Source organism: Capra hircus, chromosome 18, assembly GCF_001704415.2.
Source record: "Capra hircus breed San Clemente chromosome 18, ASM170441v1, whole genome shotgun sequence".
NCBI classification, from domain to species: Eukaryota; Metazoa; Chordata; class Mammalia; order Artiodactyla; family Bovidae; genus Capra; species Capra hircus.
In genome coordinates, this window is record NC_030825.1 from 47698569 (window position 1) to 47722649 (window position 24081).

At 37.3% G+C, this 24081-nt stretch overlaps 1 protein-coding gene across 1 annotated transcript; it reads left to right on the forward strand.

The window, feature by feature from the left end:
- On the forward strand, nucleotides 350–21529 carry ZNF146 (zinc finger protein 146). Its single transcript, XM_013971217.2, has 3 exons — nucleotides 350–442; nucleotides 8324–8545; nucleotides 18201–21529. The coding sequence occupies exon 3, from the start codon at nucleotides 18967–18969 to the stop codon at nucleotides 19843–19845; it is 879 nt and encodes a 292-aa protein (XP_013826671.2). The 5' UTR covers nucleotides 350–442; nucleotides 8324–8545; nucleotides 18201–18966; the 3' UTR covers nucleotides 19846–21529.

A 24081-nucleotide genomic window follows, 5' to 3' on the forward strand; every position in this document is an offset into this window, starting at 1 on the left:
TCCTCATACCCACAGTCTGGGCTTCGCCCGTTTGACATTGCCCTCGAAAGCCTTCAAAGAAAGGGGTTCCCTTTCCAAACCTTCCACCATGCTTGAATTTATCTTTCTCCAAGTCAGGATTACTCACTCTGAGAGCCTCATAATCACAGGAAGAGCCTGCCAAGTTGGCTGGGGGGAAAGAGACAGAGAGACGTAGAGTGTCAACTAGCAAAGCCTTAAGGGAAATGTAGTCCAAGGCCGGGAAAGCGCGGTTGCTGTTGACAGAAGGTAATCAGATACCAGCCTGTGCTCGGCCACCGTGACCGTGCGGGCCGCGTCGCGAAGACTTCTGGGAGTGCTCACTCGCCCTCGGAGTGCGCAGGCGCAGCGCATCGAGTGGACATTTTGGTCTTTGTCCGCGGGTCAGTCCGGCCCCTGGGTCCACGTGGCGCGAAAATAGGAGGTGGGATGTGGGCGTCTTGGGCCGATGGGGTCGGGGAGGTTGAAGGGAAGGATTCCGGATCTATTGGGGTGCGGTGCGAGAGTGGGGAGCGGGTTTAAGAGCTGCTGGCCTACATGTAGGGTGGGGGTGGGGGCCTCTGGGGAGGGTTCGAGCGATGCGTGACCCTGAGTTTGACCGCAAATTTGACCGGATGTTTGAGATTGTTGAGGGAGAAACTGGGTACGGGATTGTATGGCTGCTTCTCAGAGGTGTAGGAGACCGGCACTGAGAGAATAACATCCGAGCGGCACTTCCCTTGTCGAAAGTGCTGATGATTAACGGTGCCATCTTTCTGGAACATCTTATTTACTTGAAGATTGAAGGTCTATAAAAGCTAAGTGGTAAATAATTTTAAAATGGGTTTTGGTATAAAAGTGCGTTTCCTTTTAATTGGGTAGGAGGCAAATCACTGTTGTTGTTTTTTTTTAACAATATTTTAAAGGATAATTTTGTTAGAGGGAGCCTGCTTCAGATGGTCTCCAAAGTCCTGATCTTTGGGGTCCTTTAATAGGACTCCTGTTAAGTCTTAGAGTAAATATCAGCGTTCCGTTTTTAGAAGCAGTGTCCTATTGCGCAGAAGCCGAGAACTGGGGATTCAAGGGTTTGAGGTTCTAGATTCGGCACTGTTATCTTCGTTCTTTGAAAAAACTAATTCCTGCAGTGTTTATCCATGAATCTGGACCAGTTAAATATCCTGACTGTTAAATGCGTTTTCCCGGGTTATGGATTTTGTGAAGTAACAAAGGTACTTTTTCTGAGGAATCTCCTACAATTATCCTTCTTGTATTTTAAATAATTGGGTACCAAATCAATACCTACACATCAGTAGCTTTCAGATAGGCTAACAACTGCCAGTTAGAAGGTATGATAGAGGAAAATCATTTACAACAACAGTTTTTTTAAAATTGAGGAATAAGCTTAAGAAACTACCGGAAAAGAACTTTAAAATACTGCTGAAGGGCGTAATGTAAGATAGGAACAAAAATAGTGTTTTTCATGTTATCCCAATAAAAGTACCCACAAATTTTTTTTTTTTAGGAGGGGGACCTAGATTAAGCTGATTCTGGACTTCATATGGAAAAATAAACAAGCTAGAATGGCCAGTAAAACTCAAAAAGAAAAGCAGTTGGGGTGTGGGAACCCAACAGTAACATTTTACCTTTTTTTTTTTTTTTTTTTGGCGCACTGCTGAGTTTGTTAGTTCCCCAGCCAGGGTGTGGATTGAACCCACACCCTGGGCAGTGAAAGCCCAGAGTCCTAACTGCTGGACTACCAGGGAGTTCCCCTGATGGTATAACATTTTAAATCCTCCGAAATTAAAATAGTATTGGTATTAGAAGGAAACAGGCCTATGAAGGGTAATTCAACAGTATATATAATAACTACTTTTCTTTTTGACCTAGTTATTTTACAGATGGAAATTCATTCTACAAATGTACCTGAATTTACATGAAGTGATACAGGTACAGTGTTTCACATAGGAAAAGATTAGGAACAATTCATGTCCATCAGTAGGAGATTGAATTTGAAAAAGAATGGCTAGGTCTATGGGCATAACTGAATTTCTTTGCTGTTCATCTTTAACTAACATGTCATTGATAGTCCACCTATACTCCAATATAAAATAACAATTTAAAAATACAGAAAGGGAGAAAAATTCCTCAGAAATAGAAATAGTATAGTTATTCTTACTGTTCCTGGTAAAAATTTCTGAAAGATTCAGATATGCAGATGCTCTTTTAAAATTGCTGTGTTTAAGCCTTTTTTTTTTTTTTTTTTTTTGACATTTCCTTTTATAACTGGAATGAGGAAGTTAGAATTCTTTGTTCAGGTTACACTCATCTTTAGCAACTCATCACTGCCTTCTTTATGAGATTTTGTTCTTTGATTTCCATGATGGTTATTTTCCCATGGTTTCATGGTTAAGACAGAGCTTCTGGTGATATTTTTTACAGATCCTAATTGTGAGTTATTTTGGGTCAGACTACATCAGAGGTGATCTTCAAATTGCATACATAATAACATCAGGAGAGAAATATATGATTGATCCACCACTAGCGATTATATTTTCTCCTTTATGACCAAAATGTAATCTTCATGGTTTCATAATTTGCTCATCCTCGTCGATCATTTAATGAATGGTTTTAACACCAATAAATAATCCTTTAGCTGAATCAGCAGTAATTTCTTCAGGCTTGCAAAGTGATGATTTTCTAGTTTTTTCATTACTTTTACTTTTATTTGATTGCTACCTCAAATTGTATCAAATTTATCCTGTTTTTTTCTTCCTTAATCATCATTTTAAAGTTGTCCTCTTATAGCTAGTTTTCTTTCTGATAGTCATAGTATCACAATTTTGTTCAGTGGGCCTTCCTTCTTGCTAACTCCTGTCTCATTTAAACTTGCCACCATTTAAGTTTGAAAGCTTCTTCCACTCCAGGCCCACCTTGTACCTTTTCTCCCAAACTTGGAATTGGCCATTTCTCCAAGGAGCTCTGATTCCTTTTACTGGAAAATGGTATTGGACACCAAGATCTGGATGCTAGATGCTCTCATTGCTGCAGAGGTAACATTGTTTCAAGGCCATTTCATAGACAGAATGAATAAACCCATTTTTAAAAATCATGAGTTCATACTAGTATTTCTAATTCAGTTTAAATGTTTCAGGATTTTTGCCTCAATAGCTCCTAATTGTATTTTATGGTAAAAAAAATTTTGGCGTAGGTTAATACAAGTGTGGGCTTATTTGCTTTATTCTGCAGTTTCAAAATAACTGAAAATAGTTATAATAATGTTGGTAGTGTAGTAACCATAAATGTACTGTATCCTGTGAAAATTTTCTTTGTGGCTGTTTTTGCCCTTCCACTGAGTACGCTAAAGATGTAGAGTCAAAGTTCTCTGTTTTAAAGTCATTGGAAATAAATCCTTGTTTTGAGGAATTATGTTAATTAGCAAGTTAATGCACAGTTGAGTTCATGTATTTCAATTTGTTTCCAGTTTAGGGACTGCTTTTTAAGAAATGAATTTGATTATATAAAAAAGTAGATAATGCATTTCAACAAAAACTCTTTATCTCATAGAGAGATCTCATTTTGCTCTCCTCCCTGTCACATTCATCTCTGTCCCAATTTTTTTAAAAAATAGGTTTTTTTGTTGTTTATCTTTCAAATAGATTCTGTATTTGGTGGGCCATTCGTGTATATTTATTCTTCCCTCCTGTCCCCAGTCCTTATGTAAAAGATGGATTCTGTACATTCCTCTTTTTCGTCACTTCACAATATATCCCGGAGATACCCTTTCTTAATCATATACATGATTTTTAACTGCCTGTGTGTGTGTGTGTGTGTGTGTGTGTGTGTGTGTGTGTGTGTACGTGTGTACACTGTAGTTGATTCTGCTGTTGGACATTTGGGTTATTCCTAATCTTTTGCTGTTACTAATTACTTGGCAGTAATGAGTAATTTTTCACCTGTCATTTTGTACTTATGAAAGGTTCTCCTGCATTGGCAGGAGGATTCTTTACCACCACTAGCGCCACTTGGGAAGGCCCTTGATTATCTCTAAAGTAGATTGCTGCAAGTGGAATTGCACATAGGGCTAAGTAATTTCTTAGCCCTTATGTTCTTATCTGCAAGAACACTTCTCTTCTAGAACCTTACCATCAGAGTGTAGTGTTGAATGTTTTATTTTTTTGGCAAAAGTATGAGTGAAAATTGATATCTAAATGTAGATTTAATTTACATCTCTATTATGGGTGCGGTTGAGTACCTTTAAAGGCCACATGTACTTATATGGGAACTGTCCATATCTTTTTCCTCCTTTTACTATAGAGTGCCTCTTCCTTCTAGGAACTGTTAAATTACATTAGAAAGTTAGTCCTATGTGAGATGAGTTGCAGGTTTTTTTCACGTTTTAAATTTGTGTTTTGATATTGTTCAGTGGTTGTTTCTTTTTAAGAATCATGTGGAATCAGGAAGTTTTTGTTTTTATGTTAGATTTATCAGTTAGTTAAAATGATGTTAGTTAATTGGTCTTTTCATTTATGGTCATGCTGCTAAGTCACTTCAGTCGTGTCCGACTCTGTGTGACCCCATAGACAGCAGCCCACCAGGCTCCGCTGTCCCTGGGATTCTCCAGGCAAGAATACTGGAGTGGGTTTCCATTTCCTTCTCCAATGCATCAAAGTGAAAAGTGAAAGTGAAGTCGCTCAGTTATATCCGACTCTTAGTGACCCCATGGATGGCAGCTTGCCAGGCTCCTCCATCCATAGGATTCTCCAGGCAAGAGTACTGGAGTGGGGTGCCATTGCCTTCTCCCATTTATGGTCATAGAAAGCCTTTCTCACTCCAAGTTTCATCTTTACTTTCAAATCCTTACAGGGTTGTAATTTTTATGGGTTTTCATATCCTAGCATATGATATTTAGGTATGCATCCAGATTTATATTTTTTTCCAGTAGGCTACCCAGTACTTCCAACACCATTTATTAATGTTAAAAGACCTTTAACTCTACTATTTTAAGATTCTTTATTTTGATCATATAGTAAATTTTCATGTATTTGGTCTGTTTCTGGACTTTATATTCTCATCCATCTTCTAGTCTGTATTCATGTACCCATATTTATCTTTTTAGTGTGTGAGCTTTATGATTTTGTTTTAATATCTAGTATAGTTGGTCTCCTGTTATTGCTTATCTCTTTCAGTTTCTTAACTATTCTCATTTATTTTTCTATGTAAACTTTAGAATAAGCTTGTCTAGTTCTAGGAAAAAGCTAATTGATATTGCATTAAATTTTGTAAAATAATTTTAGGGAAAGGCACTATAGTGTTGAATATTCCTGTGTGTGTACATATTGTGTGTTGTATATATGCTAGTTTCCTTTTGGGTCTTTTAGAGTGTCTTAAAATTTTCTTCATATAAATTTTAGATACTTTTTACTAAATTTATTTCTAGGTCCTTTATTACATTGCTGTTATGAATGGAGTCTTTGTTGTGGTATATAATATAAAGCTTGTTGGTTTCTATAAGTTAATTTTATTCCCTGCTCAACCTATTATTGTTTATAATTACATTTAAATGTAATTATTTAAAACGAGACTTTGGGCATCCTTATCTTTATTTAGAATTTAATAGAAATGCCCTTAATGTTTTTGCATTAGATAAGATGCTGGGTTTTGTGGTCAGATGTAGATTATGATGACCTATATGTGTAAATATTACTCCTCCTGCCTGGATCTCTGTGGGTGTGAGTAGAAATAAAAAGTTTAAAACTGAGACCACTGCCAAGCCTCATATACAACAACCAGGAAAGATCACATTAATCAAGGAAATAAAAATCTCTCTAAACTCTGATAACTACAGTCTTTAAAACATCAAACAACAAAAATAATATACCCATTCATATTCTGTTTTTCCATTTCCTCCTTTTGGGTGACCGTTTTGTAACTCACTTTCTCCATTTATCTTTTGTGTTCTTTTTATAGCTTTTGTTTGCTTAAAGTTTTTGTCTTTTTCAAAAAATAATTTTGTTACATTATTTTTCTTTTTTTATGTATTTGTGGCAGTAATTTTCAGGTGAGTTTAATTGTTGGAAAATTCTGCTGTTGATTGCCACTGTTTTTCTTAAAGCCTCCTTGTATAGACACAAAGTATTTGCCATGTTTGTAGGAGGTAGATTTTCCTAGACAAGTACCAGGAAAAGAGAAACATAGTAGCATTCTGTGCTTCGAGGCTCTCCTGCCTCTTCTAGTGTTTAAAAGCTTCCTCCTGTTCTTTGGCTAGTTGACCCTAACTTGGTTGAGGCCGACCTCTATCTTTCTCTTTCTATTTCCCATAAATCTTCATAGTAGTTGCCTTCCAGGATGATGCATTTACTTTTAGAGGTTTCTAAATCTGGGGTCACCCCACTCCTAAGTGCTTTTTAAGTCTGTTCTGCTTCCCCTGCAGTCTTTTTCAGTTTAATCTAGGTTTTACTCTCATTGATTCTGTCTTAGAGTAAGACTCATTCTGTAAGGAAATATTAGCTGTGGATTTCTAAACTCCCTAAGTCCTTAGAATCTCCCTCAGCATTCCTAGTTCTTCATAGGCTTTTTTGCAACTCACTCTGTAGGCCCCCTATGTGGGTTTTCCTTTGGTAGAGATAACATGGAGTTTGGGTGGTGGTGGTTTTTTTTGTCATGAGTCTTGTTGATGACCACAGTTCTCACTCAGGGTGAGTTCCTCATTCTGAGAATGAATCTTTCCTGGTTATTTCTGAAGTCTGCTACCGTAAGGAACTCTCACCATTATCTTAGTCTCTCTTGCTACACTGTCACACATTATTGTCCTTCCTGTACCACCTCTGCTATTTTAGGTTTTGGGGCCACACTGACATATAATTTAGAGTTAAATTCTCTCTACTACTTTCAGTACAGGTGTAATGTATGGGTAGCTGCTTGCCCCTTACTCTCCTCTTCCCATTAACCCATTTTGCTTAATATTTTGTATGGTTTTAAGGAAAAGTACTTAAAAGATTGAAACTAAGCAGTCACCTTGCTCCTGCGAAATGTTTCCTTGTCTCCTTGACCATTGGTGTTCCTAGGATTCTGTCCTTGACCATTCACATACTGTGTATGTTCTCTATAAGCAATCACATAACATTCCACCTATCTTCTGCAGCAGTTATAGTCTGACAGCTGACAGATTGCCATTTCCATTCTAGGCTGTTCTGAGCTCCCTGTTTATGTATGCAGTTGCCTAATGGATATATTTGCCTGCATGTTCCTTAGAAACCTGACACTCTGAATGTCCAGATCAAACTTGATCTCCTTCTTCTTGCAGGTTGTTTCTAGGCAACCCACACTCTCATGTTTATCTCTGTGTACATTACTATTTAAGTCATGCTCTGAGCCTTCCATCTGCCGTACCCCAGTACAAGTTGGTGACTGTGCTTTTTCACCATGCATAGTAGATAGAGTGTATAAGTAGTAACTTGTATTTTTTAGGATTTTGCTTTTTTTTTTTTAAAGTAATTTCAACTTTATAGAAAAGCTGCATGTACCCTTTCTAGAGAAGAGTGCAATGTACAGAGAAGTCCCATATACACTTTACCCAAATTCACCATTTACTTTTTAAATTGCCTTATTTTTCCTTCTCTAATTCTCCAGAAATGTGTAGGTTCTTTTGCACTGAGACTAAGTTGTATACTGCTCCCTTTATCTATAAATACTTCAGCATAAATTTTCTAAGAACAAGGACATTCTTATACATCATCATGGTAATCAAAATCAGAAAATATAATATTAATACTATTATTTCAAAGTCTATATTCAGATTTTTGTCTATTGTCCCAATAATGTTCATAACTCTTTGTTGTTGTTTTGAATGTGTGGGTGAACATATTTATGGGACATTTTTAATATATAGTTTCATTTAGAGTATATTGCAATCAAATATTAGGAATCCAGGAACACTTTTTCAGTTTTTGTTCCTAAATACTGTTAAGAACAACTTTATCCATGTGACTTAGTTGTGATAGGCATATGTTGTTCTAGATAATGAATATTAAATTTCATCCAAGAGTCAGGGTCACAGTTAAAATCATACTTAGGAACCTACGTAGAAGTGTGGTGCTAGAGAACAGTAGCAGCCAGTCATGTAAGATGTGAACAGCTTTTCTTATGTAAGTCAAATTCTCAAAATAAATTGCCCCTTTCTTCCTCCATTTCTCAGTGTCTGGAGCCTTAAATGGTTTAATGAGTATATGGCTTTGAAATTCTGGATCCAGATAGTACCTTTTCTCATATAGTTGTATATGCTTTAATCTCTTAAGGCAAAAAGTTATTACTTTATTCTTTTTCACAGGGTCACTTCCTTGTGCATCGTCCTCATCCTTCAGAAGGCCGGGAGGCCCCAGGGCTCAGCCGAGTTCTAGGAGAGAACTTTGGCTCCAGCATTAACATTCTAGTGCTGTGTCATTTCCCCAGTAGCAGGTTGTGAACTGATCAGGCTGGATGTGATCCTCTGTTGAAGCACGAAGACGAACTCTGGATGGTGGAGAAAGAAGTGGAAGGGAAGTTTGTTCAGGTGAGTGCATCACAACCAGGCACATCACAGTTGTTCAGTCAGCGCTTCTGAAAAGCTTTGTTACCAGCCCTAGTCTTAGAGTGAGTCTTTAGAAACCTGAAGGACATTTCCAGTCATTATTTTTTCTTTCAGTAGTCGATCCCTTTAATCAGATTCTAGAGGGCCAGGTGCCCTTCTTATTTTTATTCTGCATGTCAGCCCTTCACACTTCATTCCCTCTGCCTCTCTGTGATTGCTCTGTCTTCATGATAGCCTCAGTCTCATAACTCCTGGTGTGTGTAGTCTCCTTTCCTTGTGAGTTGTCTTTTAATGTTAGGTTTACATATTGTCTGATATTTAGTTTCCTTTTTGCTTCTGCTGCTGCTGCTAAGTCGCTTCAATTGTGTCCGACTCTGTGCGACCCCAGAGATGGCAGCCTACCAGGCTCTTCTGTCCCTGGGATTCTCCAGCCAAGAACACTGGAGTGGGTTGCCATTTCCTTCTCCAATGCATGACAGTGAAAAGTAAAAATGAAGTCGTTCAGTTGTGTCCGACTCTTTGCGATCCCATGGACTGCAGCCCGCCAGGCTCCTCCGTCCATGGGATTTTCCAAGCAAGAGTACTGGATTGGGGTGCCATTGCCTTCTCCAGTTTCCTTTTTATTACTTACCAATTTCTTTCATTTTTCAGTGGTTAAATGCTTCAGCATCCTATTTTACATCTGTAATCACACTTCCTGTTGTCTTCTTATCTAGTTCCCCTATTATTGTATCAATAAACTCCTGCCTCCTTCCCTTCTGCCCCAGTGTACCTCTTTTCAGAAGTTTTTGCTGTAGAAATCAGTTCTGCTTTTTTGCTATGTGTGTGTGTATAGATGAATGGATGGATGAGTCTGTATTTATTATTTAACATAGTACATGAATTTGTAAAAAAATTTTTAACATCAGTGAAAACATCTGACCTTTGGTCCTGTAGTTCTTTCTCAAAGCTGCAATCACTTAAGAGTTTCACATGGATTCTTCTTGAGGTAGTCTGTGAATAAATAAGCATATATTAATGTATCTGTGGTACAAATACAAATATATATATAAGCGCTCAGTCTTTTCATTTAAATGATGGTATGTATTCTATTGTGTACATAGTTTTCTTCTTTTCTCCATCAACACTTAATTCATTTAACCTGCCTCTAATGGACATTTAGGTTGTTTCCAGACTTGTGTGAGTGAAGATGCAAGTCAATACACTTGTTTATATTGCTTTGCAGAGATGTGCAGATACAGTTACATCCTAATTTACTCTAAGTAGAAACGCTCGGTCAAAGTTAAGTTTATTTATAGATTAGATAGAATAGGCACATTGTTCTGAAAAGAAGTAAACCAATTTACATGTCTACCAACATGGTATATTGATATATTCAATAAGTATTTCCTGCATGATTTATATTTAGCACCATTTCAAGTACTAGGGAAATGTTAGTGAATCAAGCAGTCAAAAATTCCTCCCTCTTGAGGTCTACATTCTAATTGGGGAAGACAGACTATGAGTAAATAGGTAAAAAATGTATTCTATCAGATGGTGGTGAGTCCTATGAAGAAGAATAAAGCAAGGAAAACTTGCATAGTGAGGGCCAGTTGGAGGTTATAATTTTAAATAAGTTAGGGAAAGGTCTCATTAAGAGAGTAACATTTAAGAGTATGAGAATGCAGTATGCAGTATTTGGTGGAAGAGCATTCAGCCAAAAGGAACAAAAAGTCTTAAAAGCCCTGAGGCTGGAGCTTCCTCTTAAAGAAATAGTGATAAGGGCAGTGGGCTTGAGCAGAGTGATAAAGCGTTTGGTTAGGTAACAGGCCAAATCATAGACTTTGGCCTTTATTCTGAGTGATTTGAGAGGCCATCAAAGGTTTTTGAGGTGAGTGAAAAGATCAGAATTAAATTTGAGCTGCTATAAAGAAAATATAGTATAGGGGGCCAAGGCTAGGAGATTAATGTGAGTGATCACTACTGCAGTGATCTAGGTAATAGTTATACTTAGTGACAAGTGGTCAGATTTTTAAGATGGTTTAAAGGAATAGTTGAAAGATTGACTGATTATATGTTGGATATGAGAGAAAGAGAAGTTACTGACGACTTAACTAGACGAGGATGAGACAAGAAGACTTCAGGAATTTTGGGAAACCGAGCAAGGATTTTCTTATGGACTTGTTAATTGTGTCCTGTCTACCTATCCATCATCTAAGTGCATATTCAGGTAGGCAGTCAGGAATCTAGGGAGCTGGAAAGTCAGGAATTTAGGGAACCTAGAAAGTTGAGAAGATGTATATTTTGCTATACTGACAAGCTGCTTTAATCAGTGGTGGTGTCTGTATATCCTTGCTCAGTTCTACTTTTCTTACCATTCAGAGATGCCATTGTGTCCAAGTCTCCTGCATCCAGCCTGCATTCCTAGATTCTGTTGTTAGAAACTAGGAGGTGGTGATGTGACCCCCTGAGACTGCCGTTTGATTTTGGAGAGTGTTGTGCATAAGAGCTCTTCCTAAAAACAGCAGTGACAGCTGCCTACTCATATTCTTCCTAGTAGGACATTAGAATTATAGCTATTTCCTACTTTTACCAACAATGCAGTTTTTCCTTTTTGTCTTTATCTTTCTCCTTCTCAGACAAAGTGAGCAGAGATGTCTTTTTGGTTTTTTTGGCTGTACTTTGAGGCTTATGGGACCTTAGTTCCCCAGCCAGGGATTGAACCTGGGCCCTTGGCAGCGAGAGGGCGGAGTCCTAACCACTGGACCATCAGGGAAATCCCAACATGTCTTTATTTTACCGTTTTAGAGGAAAAGATCTGCTTATGATTGAGTCACTCTTCTAGGAGTTCTTTCCAGATTCAGCTTTGTGGGTGCTTTTGTTGCTTTATCTAAGTGTTTCCCCATCTTTTGCTTTTTTCTCCCCTTTCACTCTGTCCTCTTATTGGACATGTCTTCTGGAATTCTGCATTCTGCCTTTCCTCTTTCCTTTTATAAATTAATTCTCAGAAATGACTCATTCGTTCTGAAGTTAGAAGTAAAAGGAAAGTGAAGTGAAGTCGCTCAGTTGTGTGTTGACTCTTTGCGATGCCATGGACTGTAGCCTACCAGGCTTCTCCATCCATGGGATTTTCCACGCAAGAGTACTGGAGTAGGTTGCCATTTCCTTCTCCAGGGGATCTGCCCAACCCAGGTCTCCCCCATTGTAGGGCAGATACTTTACCATCTGAGCCACCAGGGAAGTCCCAGGCTTTCTAAAAATATCTTTATTTTTCCACCTCCAGCCTTTCTGTCTTGCCCACCATAATTTTACCTATTTATGGGATAAACAATTATCCAATTGTGACTTCATTTTCACTGTGTTAGACAGAGGTTTCAGCTCATTATTTCAGGTCCAGATGTCACATCAAATTAGGTCTAGATCATTTCCTTTCTCTTGGTCCTTGTGACATGGTCAGTCAAGCCTTTGAAAAGATACAGTTTAATCAGGAGAGGACATATTAACCCTGTGTAATGTGAACATATTTCCTTCTCTATATAAAATTATTTGAATCTTGGCCTTTGATTATAAAATTCCCTACTTTTTCATTTCCTGATTATTTAAACCTGTTACTTAATTCCTCTTTTATTGATCTACCATATGATTGTCCATCCTGCTTCACATTTTGCACAGAAATTCAAAAGTCCATAGTAAACATCTTACATGTTTTTTACTTTTATGTGTGGAATCTATCATATGGACCTGTTGAAAGGAAGGGCAATATTTTATTTTTTCTGTCTGAAATTTTGATTACACATGCAGTAACTTATTAAATAATCTGAATTATTGTAGAAAGATTTTTTTAGATCTGTTCTTAACATCTTCAAACAGTAAAAACATTGAAAGAAGAGTACATTGATCTACTGTATATCCACCACATAGATTCCGTAATATGTATTTTGCCATGTTTGATGTATCTGTTTCCTAGTGCATGAGTATTGTGTGCATTGAAACAGCATGACATTTAACTCCTAAATAATGAAGTTTGCATTTTCTAAAAATAATGTTAATGGGGGGGCCCACATAACAGAAATACTGTTATCATACCTTCAGTTCACTTCAGTCGCTCAGTTGTGTCTGACTCTTTGCAACCCCATGAACTGTAGCACGCCAGGCCTCCCTGTCCATCACCAACTCCTGGAGTTTACCCAAACCCATGTCCACTGAGTTGGTGATGCCATCCAACCATCTCATCCTCTGTCATCCCCTTCTCCAACCTTCAATCTTTCCTAGCATCAGGGTCTTTTCAAATGAGTCAGCTCTTCACATCAGGTGGCCAAAGTATTGGAGCTTCAGCTTCAACATCAGTCCTAACAGTGAACACCCAGAGCTGATCTCCTTTAGGATGGACTGGTTGGATCTCCTTGCAGTCCAAGAGATTCTGAAGAGTTTTCTCCAACACCACAGTTCAAAAGCATCAAGTCCTTGGCACTCAGTCTTCTTTATAGTCCAGCTCTCATATCCATACATGACTACTGGGAAAACCATAGCCTTGACTATACGGACCTTTGTTTGACAAAGTAATGTCTCTGCTTTTTAATATGCTGTCTAGGTTGGTCATAACTTTCCTTCCAAGGAGTAAGCGTCTTTTAATTTCATGGCTGCAATCACCATCTGCAGTGATTTTGGAGCCCCCCAAAATAAAGTCAACCACTGTTTCCACTGTTTCCCTATACCTTAGATGATTAATATTATGTAATAATATTTAGATTTCCCCAGTTGCCTCCAAAATACCTTGTATAGCTCTTTTGTCTTTAATGCCAGAATCCAGTCAAGGTTTAAATGTTGGATCTGGTTATTGTCTTTTTAATCTTTAAATGGTAAACTGTCCTCTCCTTTATTTCCCCCTTGATTTTGCCCCTTGTATTTAAAAATACTTAATTGTCAGCCATCCAAAGAAAAAAGGAGTACAGCCATTACTGCAGTCCAGCATCTCAGATTATAGTTAGTATATTGACTTAGCTATGTAGAAATTTGGGTTTAGAAATACTTTATATGAAACACTTATTTTAAGAAAAGTGAAGTGTGATTGTGAATAGAAGTTAAGGGAAAGATGTTTAGAAGTACAAGACAAGATTGGAGAAGTCTTCAGGAGCCTGTTACTGGAGCTGATTCCAGGAGGTTCTATAGATTATAAGAAGCCTAAGATATAAGAAGGGGTTGGGTTAAACCGAGGGATATAAGGAACGTAGTATGCCTAATTGTGATTCATTGATTGCATACCTAACATGCTTGGTAGGCTTTTTCTCAGGGCCTCTGAACTTAACCATTACTTAGAATGCTCTTCCTCCATGCATCTGTAAGGATCACTCTCTTTCTTCCTTCAGGTCATGAATCTTAACCTTTTCAGAAGCTGTTCTGTCTAAAACTATAACTCTTTTTCCATTCCCTAATTTTTTCCCATAGCAGTTAAAACTTGTTAACAAACCTTCTCTTTTATTTTTTTTTTTCTGTCCACTAGAATGTAAACTTGATGGGTGCAGAAAGTTTTGTCAGTGTTGTTCAGTGCTTTTTATCCTTGGAGCTTAGAACTATGCCAGACTCACAGAAGAAGGTAGAAGAAGGTATTTGTTGAATGAATAATGAGAAATGTTTTGAGCATCAATTCCCAAACTTTTTGGTCTTAGGAACTCTTCACATTTTCTTTTTTAATTAAAAAAACAGCTTTATTGAGATGTATTTCAGATAACATAAAATTTACCCTTTTGGGAATATACAGTTCAGTGTTTTTTAGTATATTCACAAAGTTGTTTAATTATCACCATTATCACATTTTCCTCATCACAGAATGTAACCCATTACCCATGAACAGTAGCATTTATAGTCAGTCCTAAAACTTGAGGGCCTCCAAAGGGCTTTGGTTTATTATGTGGACTTTTATGTTTATTTAATGTAAAATTGAGAAACTTTTGAAAATATTTATTAATTTAAAAAACTCAAATAATAATCTCATTACATATAAATTTACTTAAATTACAATTCTTAAGTAACAGTTTTCCAAAATAAAAGAGTTTAGTGAGAAGAGTGGCATTGTTTGCATGTTTGTGGAGCAGTGTTTTAATAGCCTTTTCAGATAATTGTGAATATTCTTTGGTACTATACTAACACTTCACAAGTGGTAATTTTTTCAAGATTAGCCACAATGTGAAATTTGAAATTATAACAGATTTTTCTGTTCTCTTACACAATATCCATTTATCTTAAACTTTGAATGGATTTCTGACCCATGCGTGATTTTGTAACATCATGCATTTTGTGCTTAGTTGCTCAGTTGTGTCTGACTCTTTGTGATCCCGTGGACTGTAGCCCACCAGGCTCCTCTGTCCATGGGGATTCTCCAGGCAAGAATACTGGAGTGGGCTGCCATGCCCTCCTCCAGGGGATCATCCCAACCCAGGGATTGAACTCAGGTGTCCCACATTGCAGGCAGATACTTTACCCTCTGAGCCACCAGGGAAACCCATCATGCACTAGCCAGTTGAACTGCAGCTCTTTCAAATGTTGACATGGGGGCCTTCCTGGGTGACTCAGCTGGTAAAGAACCTGCTTGCCAATGCAGGAGACACAAGAGATCACCAGTTCAATCCCTGGGTCAGGAAGATCCTCTGGAGAAGGAAATGGCAACTTGCTCCTGTATGCTTGCCTGGAAAATTCCATGGACAGAGGAGTCTGGTGGGCTACAGTCCATGGGGTTGCAAAGAGTCAGACACGACTGAACACACAAGTGTTGACGTAACTCATACAATATCAAAATGTCATATTTTGTTAACATTACCAGTCTCATTAGAAAAGTCTTTGGAAGTTTCAATCACATGGTGGAGGAAACAGGTTTTCCAAAATCCTGATTTTTACTTTTGTTTGAGAACTTAAATTCTATCATTGGCAGCATATACTATCAATTATTTCCCTTGAGATGATTCTCTTTTTGTCTGAAGAAAGTTTGTGCCAAACAATGCCCAAGTCTTAATAACCATATTTGGTAAAGCATTTATTAATTGTTTAAAGCAAATTAATGGTGCAGCATGAAATAAAGTAAAAAATGGTGCTTCATGAGTAAAGTGGCTAGGTTTCGCTCACAACTTAATTTGTTTGCCCAAGTGCTTTCCCTTGAGACAACTGTCATCCTCTTGTGTACAACAGAAGTATATGTGTATAAAATTAATATTCTTTATAGTTTTTGCTTTTCATGGATTTGATACTCACTACACTTCTTGTTTGCTTGATTTTCCTATACTAAAGCACAGAATTCCTATTCAGAATAGTTCAAAGCCTTCTCAGTACTAGTTTCTACATTGTTACATGCATTGGGAAATCTCCATTTTTCCCTTTGGGGACAATAAGTCTAGAATTCTTGTCCTCTTACTTCAGGGTAGACCAGGCTGTACTCTGACCTGATAGTCATCTCTTACCTTGTAGCTTTTCATCACCATTAACATAGAAATTACTTCATTTTTTACCCCCCTGTACATCCCCTCATTTTTGGATTCTATATCTGTTACCATCTCTGTCTACTGATTTTGGTGGAACACATCTTCTAATAGCATCCTGGGAGAAGAGGTGCATTTTGGGCATTTGCATAACTGAAAAATGCCTGTACTTGACTGTCTCATTAGATTGATAGTCTAAGCTTAAATTTTTTTCAATCAGAATTCTGTCTTCTAGCTTCCTGTCTTTCTGTTGGGAAATTTTATTCTCTTTTCTTTGAATGATGTATGTTCTTTCTTTTGAAAGCATTTTTCGCCTCCTTGCTGTTTTGAAATGTCCCAGTAATGTGTCTAGATATTCATCTTTTATTATTCATTGTGCAGGGTACCAAGTGCACCTTTTAAGACGTCTGGAGAGTCATGACTTAGAGGAGAGGACATTTGTTTGTTCTTTGAATATTTCCTCTAAGCCAGTTTCCCCCTTTCATTTTCTGGAACTTCTTTTACTCAGCTATTTTATTACTTTGGTTTATCCTTCAGTGTGTCTTCTTATAACTTCTATCAGGAAATGACAGTTGTCACCTGTGCTTATATGTCATTGACCAAACAAGGCATCTGGCCATGCCTGAGTTTGCTAGAGTGAAGCAGTGCAATCCTGCACTATGGAAACCCTGTTATTGGTGAATGGTAATACAGTTACCCTTACCTTACCTCTCACCCCACCCCATTGTCCCCAGTCTTAGTTTCTGAGGGAACTTTTTCTGTTTCTTGCTTCCAGAATGCTGTTACTGTTTGACTGATAAAATCCCTTCTCATAACTGTCTGCAGTTGGTTTCAGGGTTTTGTTGTTTGCTGTGCCTTACCTTTATTTCCTTAGAGTTTCTTACTGTCTTTCAGTGTTGATCTTTCATGTTAGTGGGGTTTCTCTCCTGTGTGTGGAGTATTGGCTAAACAGTCATGTGTAAGAGTGATTCACTAAAAGGTAAGCTCTTTTGTTCCTGGGTGCTTCTAGTCAGTGGATAAAGAGTAGAGCCTAGAATGCCTCATGGACCTGGGGGTCTCCTTCTGAGTTACACTATCTTACTCTCATGATCAGATGTGGCCAGGTCCTTTGTTTCACCAGAAAAAAATGACCACAAATAAGTATCATCTTAGATGGGAGGCATCCTATTTAAGTTTTTCACTGGCCTTTTAGTTTGTCCAGAAAAGGGTCCTTTCATATCCTACTCAAAGTTTCCAACACTTTTGGCATCGACTACAGAATGGAGCTGGGGTCTCACCATATTACATATACATCCCATTGCTTTCAGTATAGCACCTGTCATCTCATTTGTTGAGTGTCCCTGAGACTGAGGCTTCTGTGATTAAATTCCTGCAAAGAATAACTTTGACTTTGTGAAAGGAGTGGCCCTTTGTCCTCATGACTGACAGTAAGGGGCCAGCTGCAACTTAAACAAATTTTATTTTTACAGCAAATACTATTCCTTCTTTTGAGGTGCTTAAAATTTCCCTTCATTTTCTGAGTCTTTATGATATTTTGTGGCACAGGTTTGCTTGCTTGACCTCATTGTCCTCTTCTGCAGTGCCTTTATGTTATTTGAACTTCCTCAGCTCTTCTGTCGAAAATCCTCCATGTACTTTGTTATTAAAAAAAAATGTTAATACCTGTGTGTATTGATGTTGCCTGTCATTCTTCTTTCTTGTGAGTTTGTGCCATTTTCCCTTTTCTTGTCCTTTGAATGGAATTTTAGAAGGAAGCAGTTGGCTTTTCCTTTCTCTTTTTCAGAATCCCTGGTAGACTTTCTCAATTTTATGTGGTTATCTTTTTATCCTGTTTGTTAATCCCTCATTTTTTGTTATATTCAATTTGCTGGATTATGAAGTTGTTATTTTTCAAGAGTTTTCTGAGCTGTTTGTATATATGTGAATGTTTAAGTTTCAACCAGGTGTCCTATTCAAGGGTTTCCATCTCAAATTTAGTTGAAGACATTGATCATGAGGAGTCTTTCATACTTTGAGCTAGTTCATCCCCCAAAGCACAATCTGAAATTTCATTCCTAATAATGGGAAAATTCATAAATAATGATAACATAAAGCTAACATTTATGGGTGCTTACCATGTGCCAGCCACAGTTCTAAGCACGTTATACATTGACTGCTTTAAATGATGATTCTTTGTACTCCATTTTATTTAGAAGAAGCTTGAGAAGATGATGAACAGATAGATTGGCAACAAGACTTGGGAGACAAGTTGCATCCAGCTTCAATAAAGTACAGACAGAAAAAAAGCAGTGACTAAGAAAATTGGAAAAGTGCTTCCTTTGATATCAGACTATCTTTTAAGGCAACAGCCTTTTCAACCTAGAGTTTGAAACACAATTTAGAGTTAGTTGTGTAGGAAAGAATCATCGATTTAAATAGTGTGGAAATCTTCCACAGCTTACTCCTTGTAGTGATAACCCTTTTTGTAAAAGGGTATAAAATCAGTGTGGAAATGCCTTCATTAAAAATTTGAACCCCACATGATATCAGAGCATTCATACTGGAGAGAAAACCTATGAATTTGCTGAATGTGGGAAAACTTTCATTTGTATGTTGCACCTCATTCAATGTTGAAGTCAGGCTGGAGAGAAATCCTGTGCTTCTAAAGAATATTGAAAATCCTTTACCTAGATAACATCTCATTGAGCAGAAGAAAATTCATACTGGAGAGAAATCAGTGAAGGTTATAAATTTCACTGAATATTTAGAAAATTTAGAGTTAGAAAGCTCTGAATGTACTGATTATGATAAAGTTTTCTCTTGAACCTTATCTCTTACTCTACATTTGAAAGGCCATACACAGAGAAGCCCAGCACATGTAAGAAATGTGGAAATACCTTCAGCTAAAAGTAAATTTCCATTCATCAAAAAATTCATACAGGAAAGAAACCTTGTGAATGTGGGAAAGCTTCCATTCAGATGTCACACCTCAGTCAGCAGAGAATTTGTAGTGGGGAAAACCCCTTTGCCTGTAAGGTATGTGGGAAAATCTTCAGCCACAAATCAACTCTTACTGAGCATGAGCATTTTCATAATAGAGAGAAACCTTTTGAATGTAATGAATGTGGAAAAGCATTCAGCCAAAAGCAGTATGTCATTAAACATCAGAACACCCATACTGGAGAGAAGCTTTTTGAATGTAATGAATGTGGAAAATCCTTTAGCCAGAAGGAAAACCTTCTTACCCATCAGAAAATTCACACTGGAGAAAAACCTTTTGAGTGTAAGGACTGTGGAAAAGCTTTCATTCAGAAGTCAAACCTCATCAGGCACCAGAGAACTCACACAGGAGAGAAGCCCTTTATATGTAAGGAGTGTGGGAAAACCTTCAGTGGCAAATCAAACCTTACTGAGCATGAGAAAATTCATATCGGAGAGAAACCCTTCAAGTGTAATGAATGTGGAACAGCTTTTGGTCAGAAGAAGTACCTCATAAAACATCAAAATATTCACACTGGAGAGAAACCTTACGAATGTAATGAATGTGGAAAAGCCTTCTCTCAGCGAACATCACTTATTGTACATGTGAGAATTCATTCAGGTGATAAGCCGTATGAATGCAATGTATGTGGAAAAGCCTTCTCTCAAAGTTCATCTCTTACTGTACATGTGAGAAGCCATACAGGTGAGAAACCCTATGGTTGTAATGAGTGTGGGAAAGCTTTCTCGCAGTTCTCAACCCTTGCTCTACATTTGAGAATACACACAGGTAAGAAGCCTTATCAGTGTAGTGAATGTGGGAAAGCTTTCAGCCAGAAGTCACACCACATTAGACACCAGAAAATTCATACCCATTAAAATCCTGTGGATATCATGAAAGGTGTTCATCAGGAATTTACACCTTATAACACATCAGAAATAATCATTCTGAAGGAAGGCATCACAAATGAGGGAAGCAAAAGCTAAAAACTTAAAGGACACCAGAGAATTCATCTTGAAGAGAAAGACATTTGTGTGATTAAAATCCTGTATCCAATAAAAAACATACTGCAAAGGTAATACTGAAAACTTTAGATGCATTTCCACTAAAATTGGGAGTGGAAAACTTTTTTATGATTGCCATCTGCATGAATTTGGAGATCTTCACCAGTGTAATAAAAACAAAGCTATAAGTATTAGAAAGAAAGAGACTTCTATGGTATTGATTTAGCAGAACAGAAGAGATTCTGCAAAAACCTATGCATTTATTAGAATTTATAATATAGAAAAGGCATCAGGAGCTGAGAAGCTAATGAGACTATTTTAAAAAGTGCTTTGGAGGTAATTTGTTCTCCAAGGGGGGGAAAAATAGAACATGAACTATACACAAAGATAAGGGGATTGGGTTAAAAGCAGAAGTATGAGAAAGCTATATAGTAAAATGGTTATGACCTTGGGAATGGGAAACATTCCTTATGGCAAATTGAAAAATATCTAGCAATTCTACTCTGAGTTTGTATGCTCAGGAAATTATGTACCAGACTATTTACTGTGGCATGATTTGTAGTACTCATTAATTGGAAACAAATGCGCATCAGGAACAAAATGGAAAATACTTATGATGGAATACTGTATATCTGTAAAGTGTAATAAATGAGATCTATATGTATTAGAAAGATCTCAGAAGTCATGTTGAGGGGGAAAGAGTTGCAGAATGACATAATACGATGACATTTTTGTAAATTTGAATGAAAACTTCCTCACAGAATTTCAGTGCTATATATTGGTAATGGATACATAATATGTATGTATGTTTTTTAAGTGTTTTTGAAATGGGTTGGAAGGATACAGACCAAACTCTTGATAGTGGTTGCCTGTGAAGAGTGGAGAAGGGAAGGGAATGCGTGTGGGGGAGGGGGCTGTTAGAGGGGGACTTCAGTTTTATACATAAACATCAATTTCTCTTAAAAGACTGCAAAAAAATATATTGAGATACTGGTTAATTCTGGATTGTGGTATATGGATATCTTGTCTTATTTTTTGTACTTTTCTGTATTTTTAAATTTTCTCAAAATTAGTAAGTATGGGGGTGAGGATGGGAACACTCTGTACCTATAGAAATCATGTTCTAATGGATTCATTCCCAATCAACTACTAAACTTTTTATAGGAAATATTTCTAAAATTTTATCAATGAGTGGATGGACTTGCTCTCTATGTAGTAGGAAATTATCTATTTTATTAAAATTAAAACTGACATTATAATCCAAATGTTTTAATTTATTTATATCTTCATGTTTCTGACACTATTTTGTGACATATCATTTGAGCTTAGGAAGTTTTAAGAACATTTAGTTAAATAAAGATAAACATAGACTTCATATAATTTGTCTTTTTTCAGATAAACTGACTTTGGAATGACCATTTTACATCTTGTACATTTCTGTGGAAACAGCATATGCGTTAACAAGAAAGTTTTTGATTATTTTATTTTTAAAAAGAGAAAATCACTCAGCATCCCAGAACATCCACAATTTGAATTAAATGTCAACTCTTAGATCTCAGTCTTAATCTGCAGGTTATTTCATTCTTCCCCTACTTTGACAAACACATCATTTTTGTTTTTGTTTTTTTCCAGCTCTTCTGAGGTATAACTGACAAAATTGTAAGATATTTGAAACATACTGCGTGATGATTTGGTAGACGTTGTGAAGGGAGTCTCCCTGTCAAGTTACTGTTATCTTTTACAAAGGTGGAGAGGATGGGATGGGTATGGAAAAAGTGGTTCATACTCTGGGCAGGATTCTATTGTGTAAACCAATCCTTCCTGAAGGTACTTTTTATTCCCTTATCACAATATAAGTTGATATAAATAATATTTTAAGATTTTCTTGAATGGTGAACATCAGAAATACAGCATTTGAGGTTGACTTAAAACTGCTTTTTATAAAGCTCTTAAGGACTTCCCTCGCAATGCAGGGAATACTCCATGCTCCCAGTGCAGGGGGCACAGGTTCTATCCCTGGTCTGGGATTCAATCCTGGTCTGGGAAACTAAGATTCTGCATGCTGCATGTCCAGAAAGGAAGAAAACCCACAACGTTACTGTGTTGTTATGTACTAATTTACTAGGGAATTACACCAGTTGTTTGTACACCGTTTAAAAACTGCCTCCAGGGGATTCACTAGTGGTCCAGTGATTAGGACTCTGCACTTAGCACTGTCAAGGGTATGGGTTCAGTCCCTGGTTGGGGGTTGGGTGCAGCCAAAAAAAAAAGTGTCTCTACTTATCAATCACAGTAGGAAGAACATTCCCCATAAAGATTTTAGTCATAAGGCATTTTCTTAATCTCATGCTTCATTTAGGTCTTAACTCGGCTCTGTTTTTGCAGCTTTGGAGTCAGTAAATAAAGCCTGAAACGCTAAGACAAAACTAAGAGAATACATTAATGTATCTGTTGACTGTGGTGTAGGATATCCCCCACTCCCACCCAGCTTGGCAGTGTTGATCCAAAGAGGGAAGTCAAATCTGAAAATCACAATTGTCATTTTATTTAACATGTCAGGAGGCAGATGACCTGAACATCTATCTTACTCCATCCTAATAAAGTAGTTTGTTGGGAACCTGAATCATTGTTAGTCAAGATGTATAAGATAAATTATGGTTAATCCCACTTTGCCCACATACATATTAGTAGTTCCCTTATACCCAAACCATGTGAGGCACCATGAAACATCTCTCCCCAAACCCAACAAAATAAAGTATTCTAATTTTCAGTTACAACCTTTCACCTACTGTTTGAGGTATTCCTCAGTTATGTCTGTTTAAGCAATACTATTTCTGCTTTTCTTGCTTAGATACTGCATATGTAGTTCACATTTAAGGTGTTCTGTTTTAAAATACTGGGCCAACACAAACTATTTTATGAAAAACCCCACTTTGTAATTTTACTGTACCATTGGTGAACAGCAAAGGTGATTTTGTCATACAAGTCAGTAATAACCTGGTGTTTAGTTCCATTTTTTACAGTTTTCATGTAAAATTTTAAACTTTAGTGTACACTAGAATCTCTAATTGGGCTTAATGAGGGCTTATTGTTGGGTCCCATTTCCAGAGTTCCTGATTCAGGAAATCAGTGTTGATGGGGGCTTAGAATTTGTATTTCCAACCAGTTCCCAGGTGATGCTGGGGCTGCTGTGCCACAGACCACACTATGAGAACTTACAGTCTAAACCATTTTATCTTTAGAACAGCTCCACTGGGTAGTAGAGACAATGCATATTAGTTCCCCATTTTATATCTAGAAAAAATGAGAGGCAAGTGACAAACTTGGTGTATTATGTCTATTTTATGGCTTCTTGTGATTATTTCAGTGTAATAGATGGGAGAGATGGCTTTTGCAGACTTTGGCAAATATTTGCTTACTACCTCTTACACACTGGTCATTAGATATATAATGAATATCAAAACAACATACTGCTATCCTTGGGTGGGGTTGGGGGAAGGTGGTGTAGGATGTAGTTGAAGATACAGGTATGGAGCATATGATGTGAGAGTCATAGGCCATTGTGTCAAAGACTTGATTTGTTCTTAAGTGCCATGAGAATCTGCCAAAGAAGACTTAAGTACGGCAGTGTAATTGATATTTTGATAAGACCATTTGATGCTTTGTGAAGAGTGGGTTGAAATGGGAGCAGGAGTATAGAGTCAGAGTGGCCATTTTAGAGGCTTGAGTAATCACTAAAGCAAGGTGATAAAAGTTTAAGACATGTTAACATTTGAGATGGGTGGAAATGGATAGTTCTGGTTTTTATTTGGAAATGAGTGGACTTATGAGGTGCATGATAACAGGAAGACATCAAATACTGTGCCAACTGTTAATGTGTAAGGCTAGCTGATTAAGATAGGGGCCATGGAGAAGCAGTTTAGGAGGGAACAGAATCAAGAATTTGAGGTATGTTAGATCTGTATAGCTTGTTTGACAATAAGTGGGAATCAGAGCAACTTTAAGTTTTGCACCAGAAGCCTTCAAACAGTATTGATGACAGGTGATAGGATAAGATCCTTGAGGTAAAGTATAGTATTTAGAGGAAGCAAGAAAGCTAGATTTGAGCCT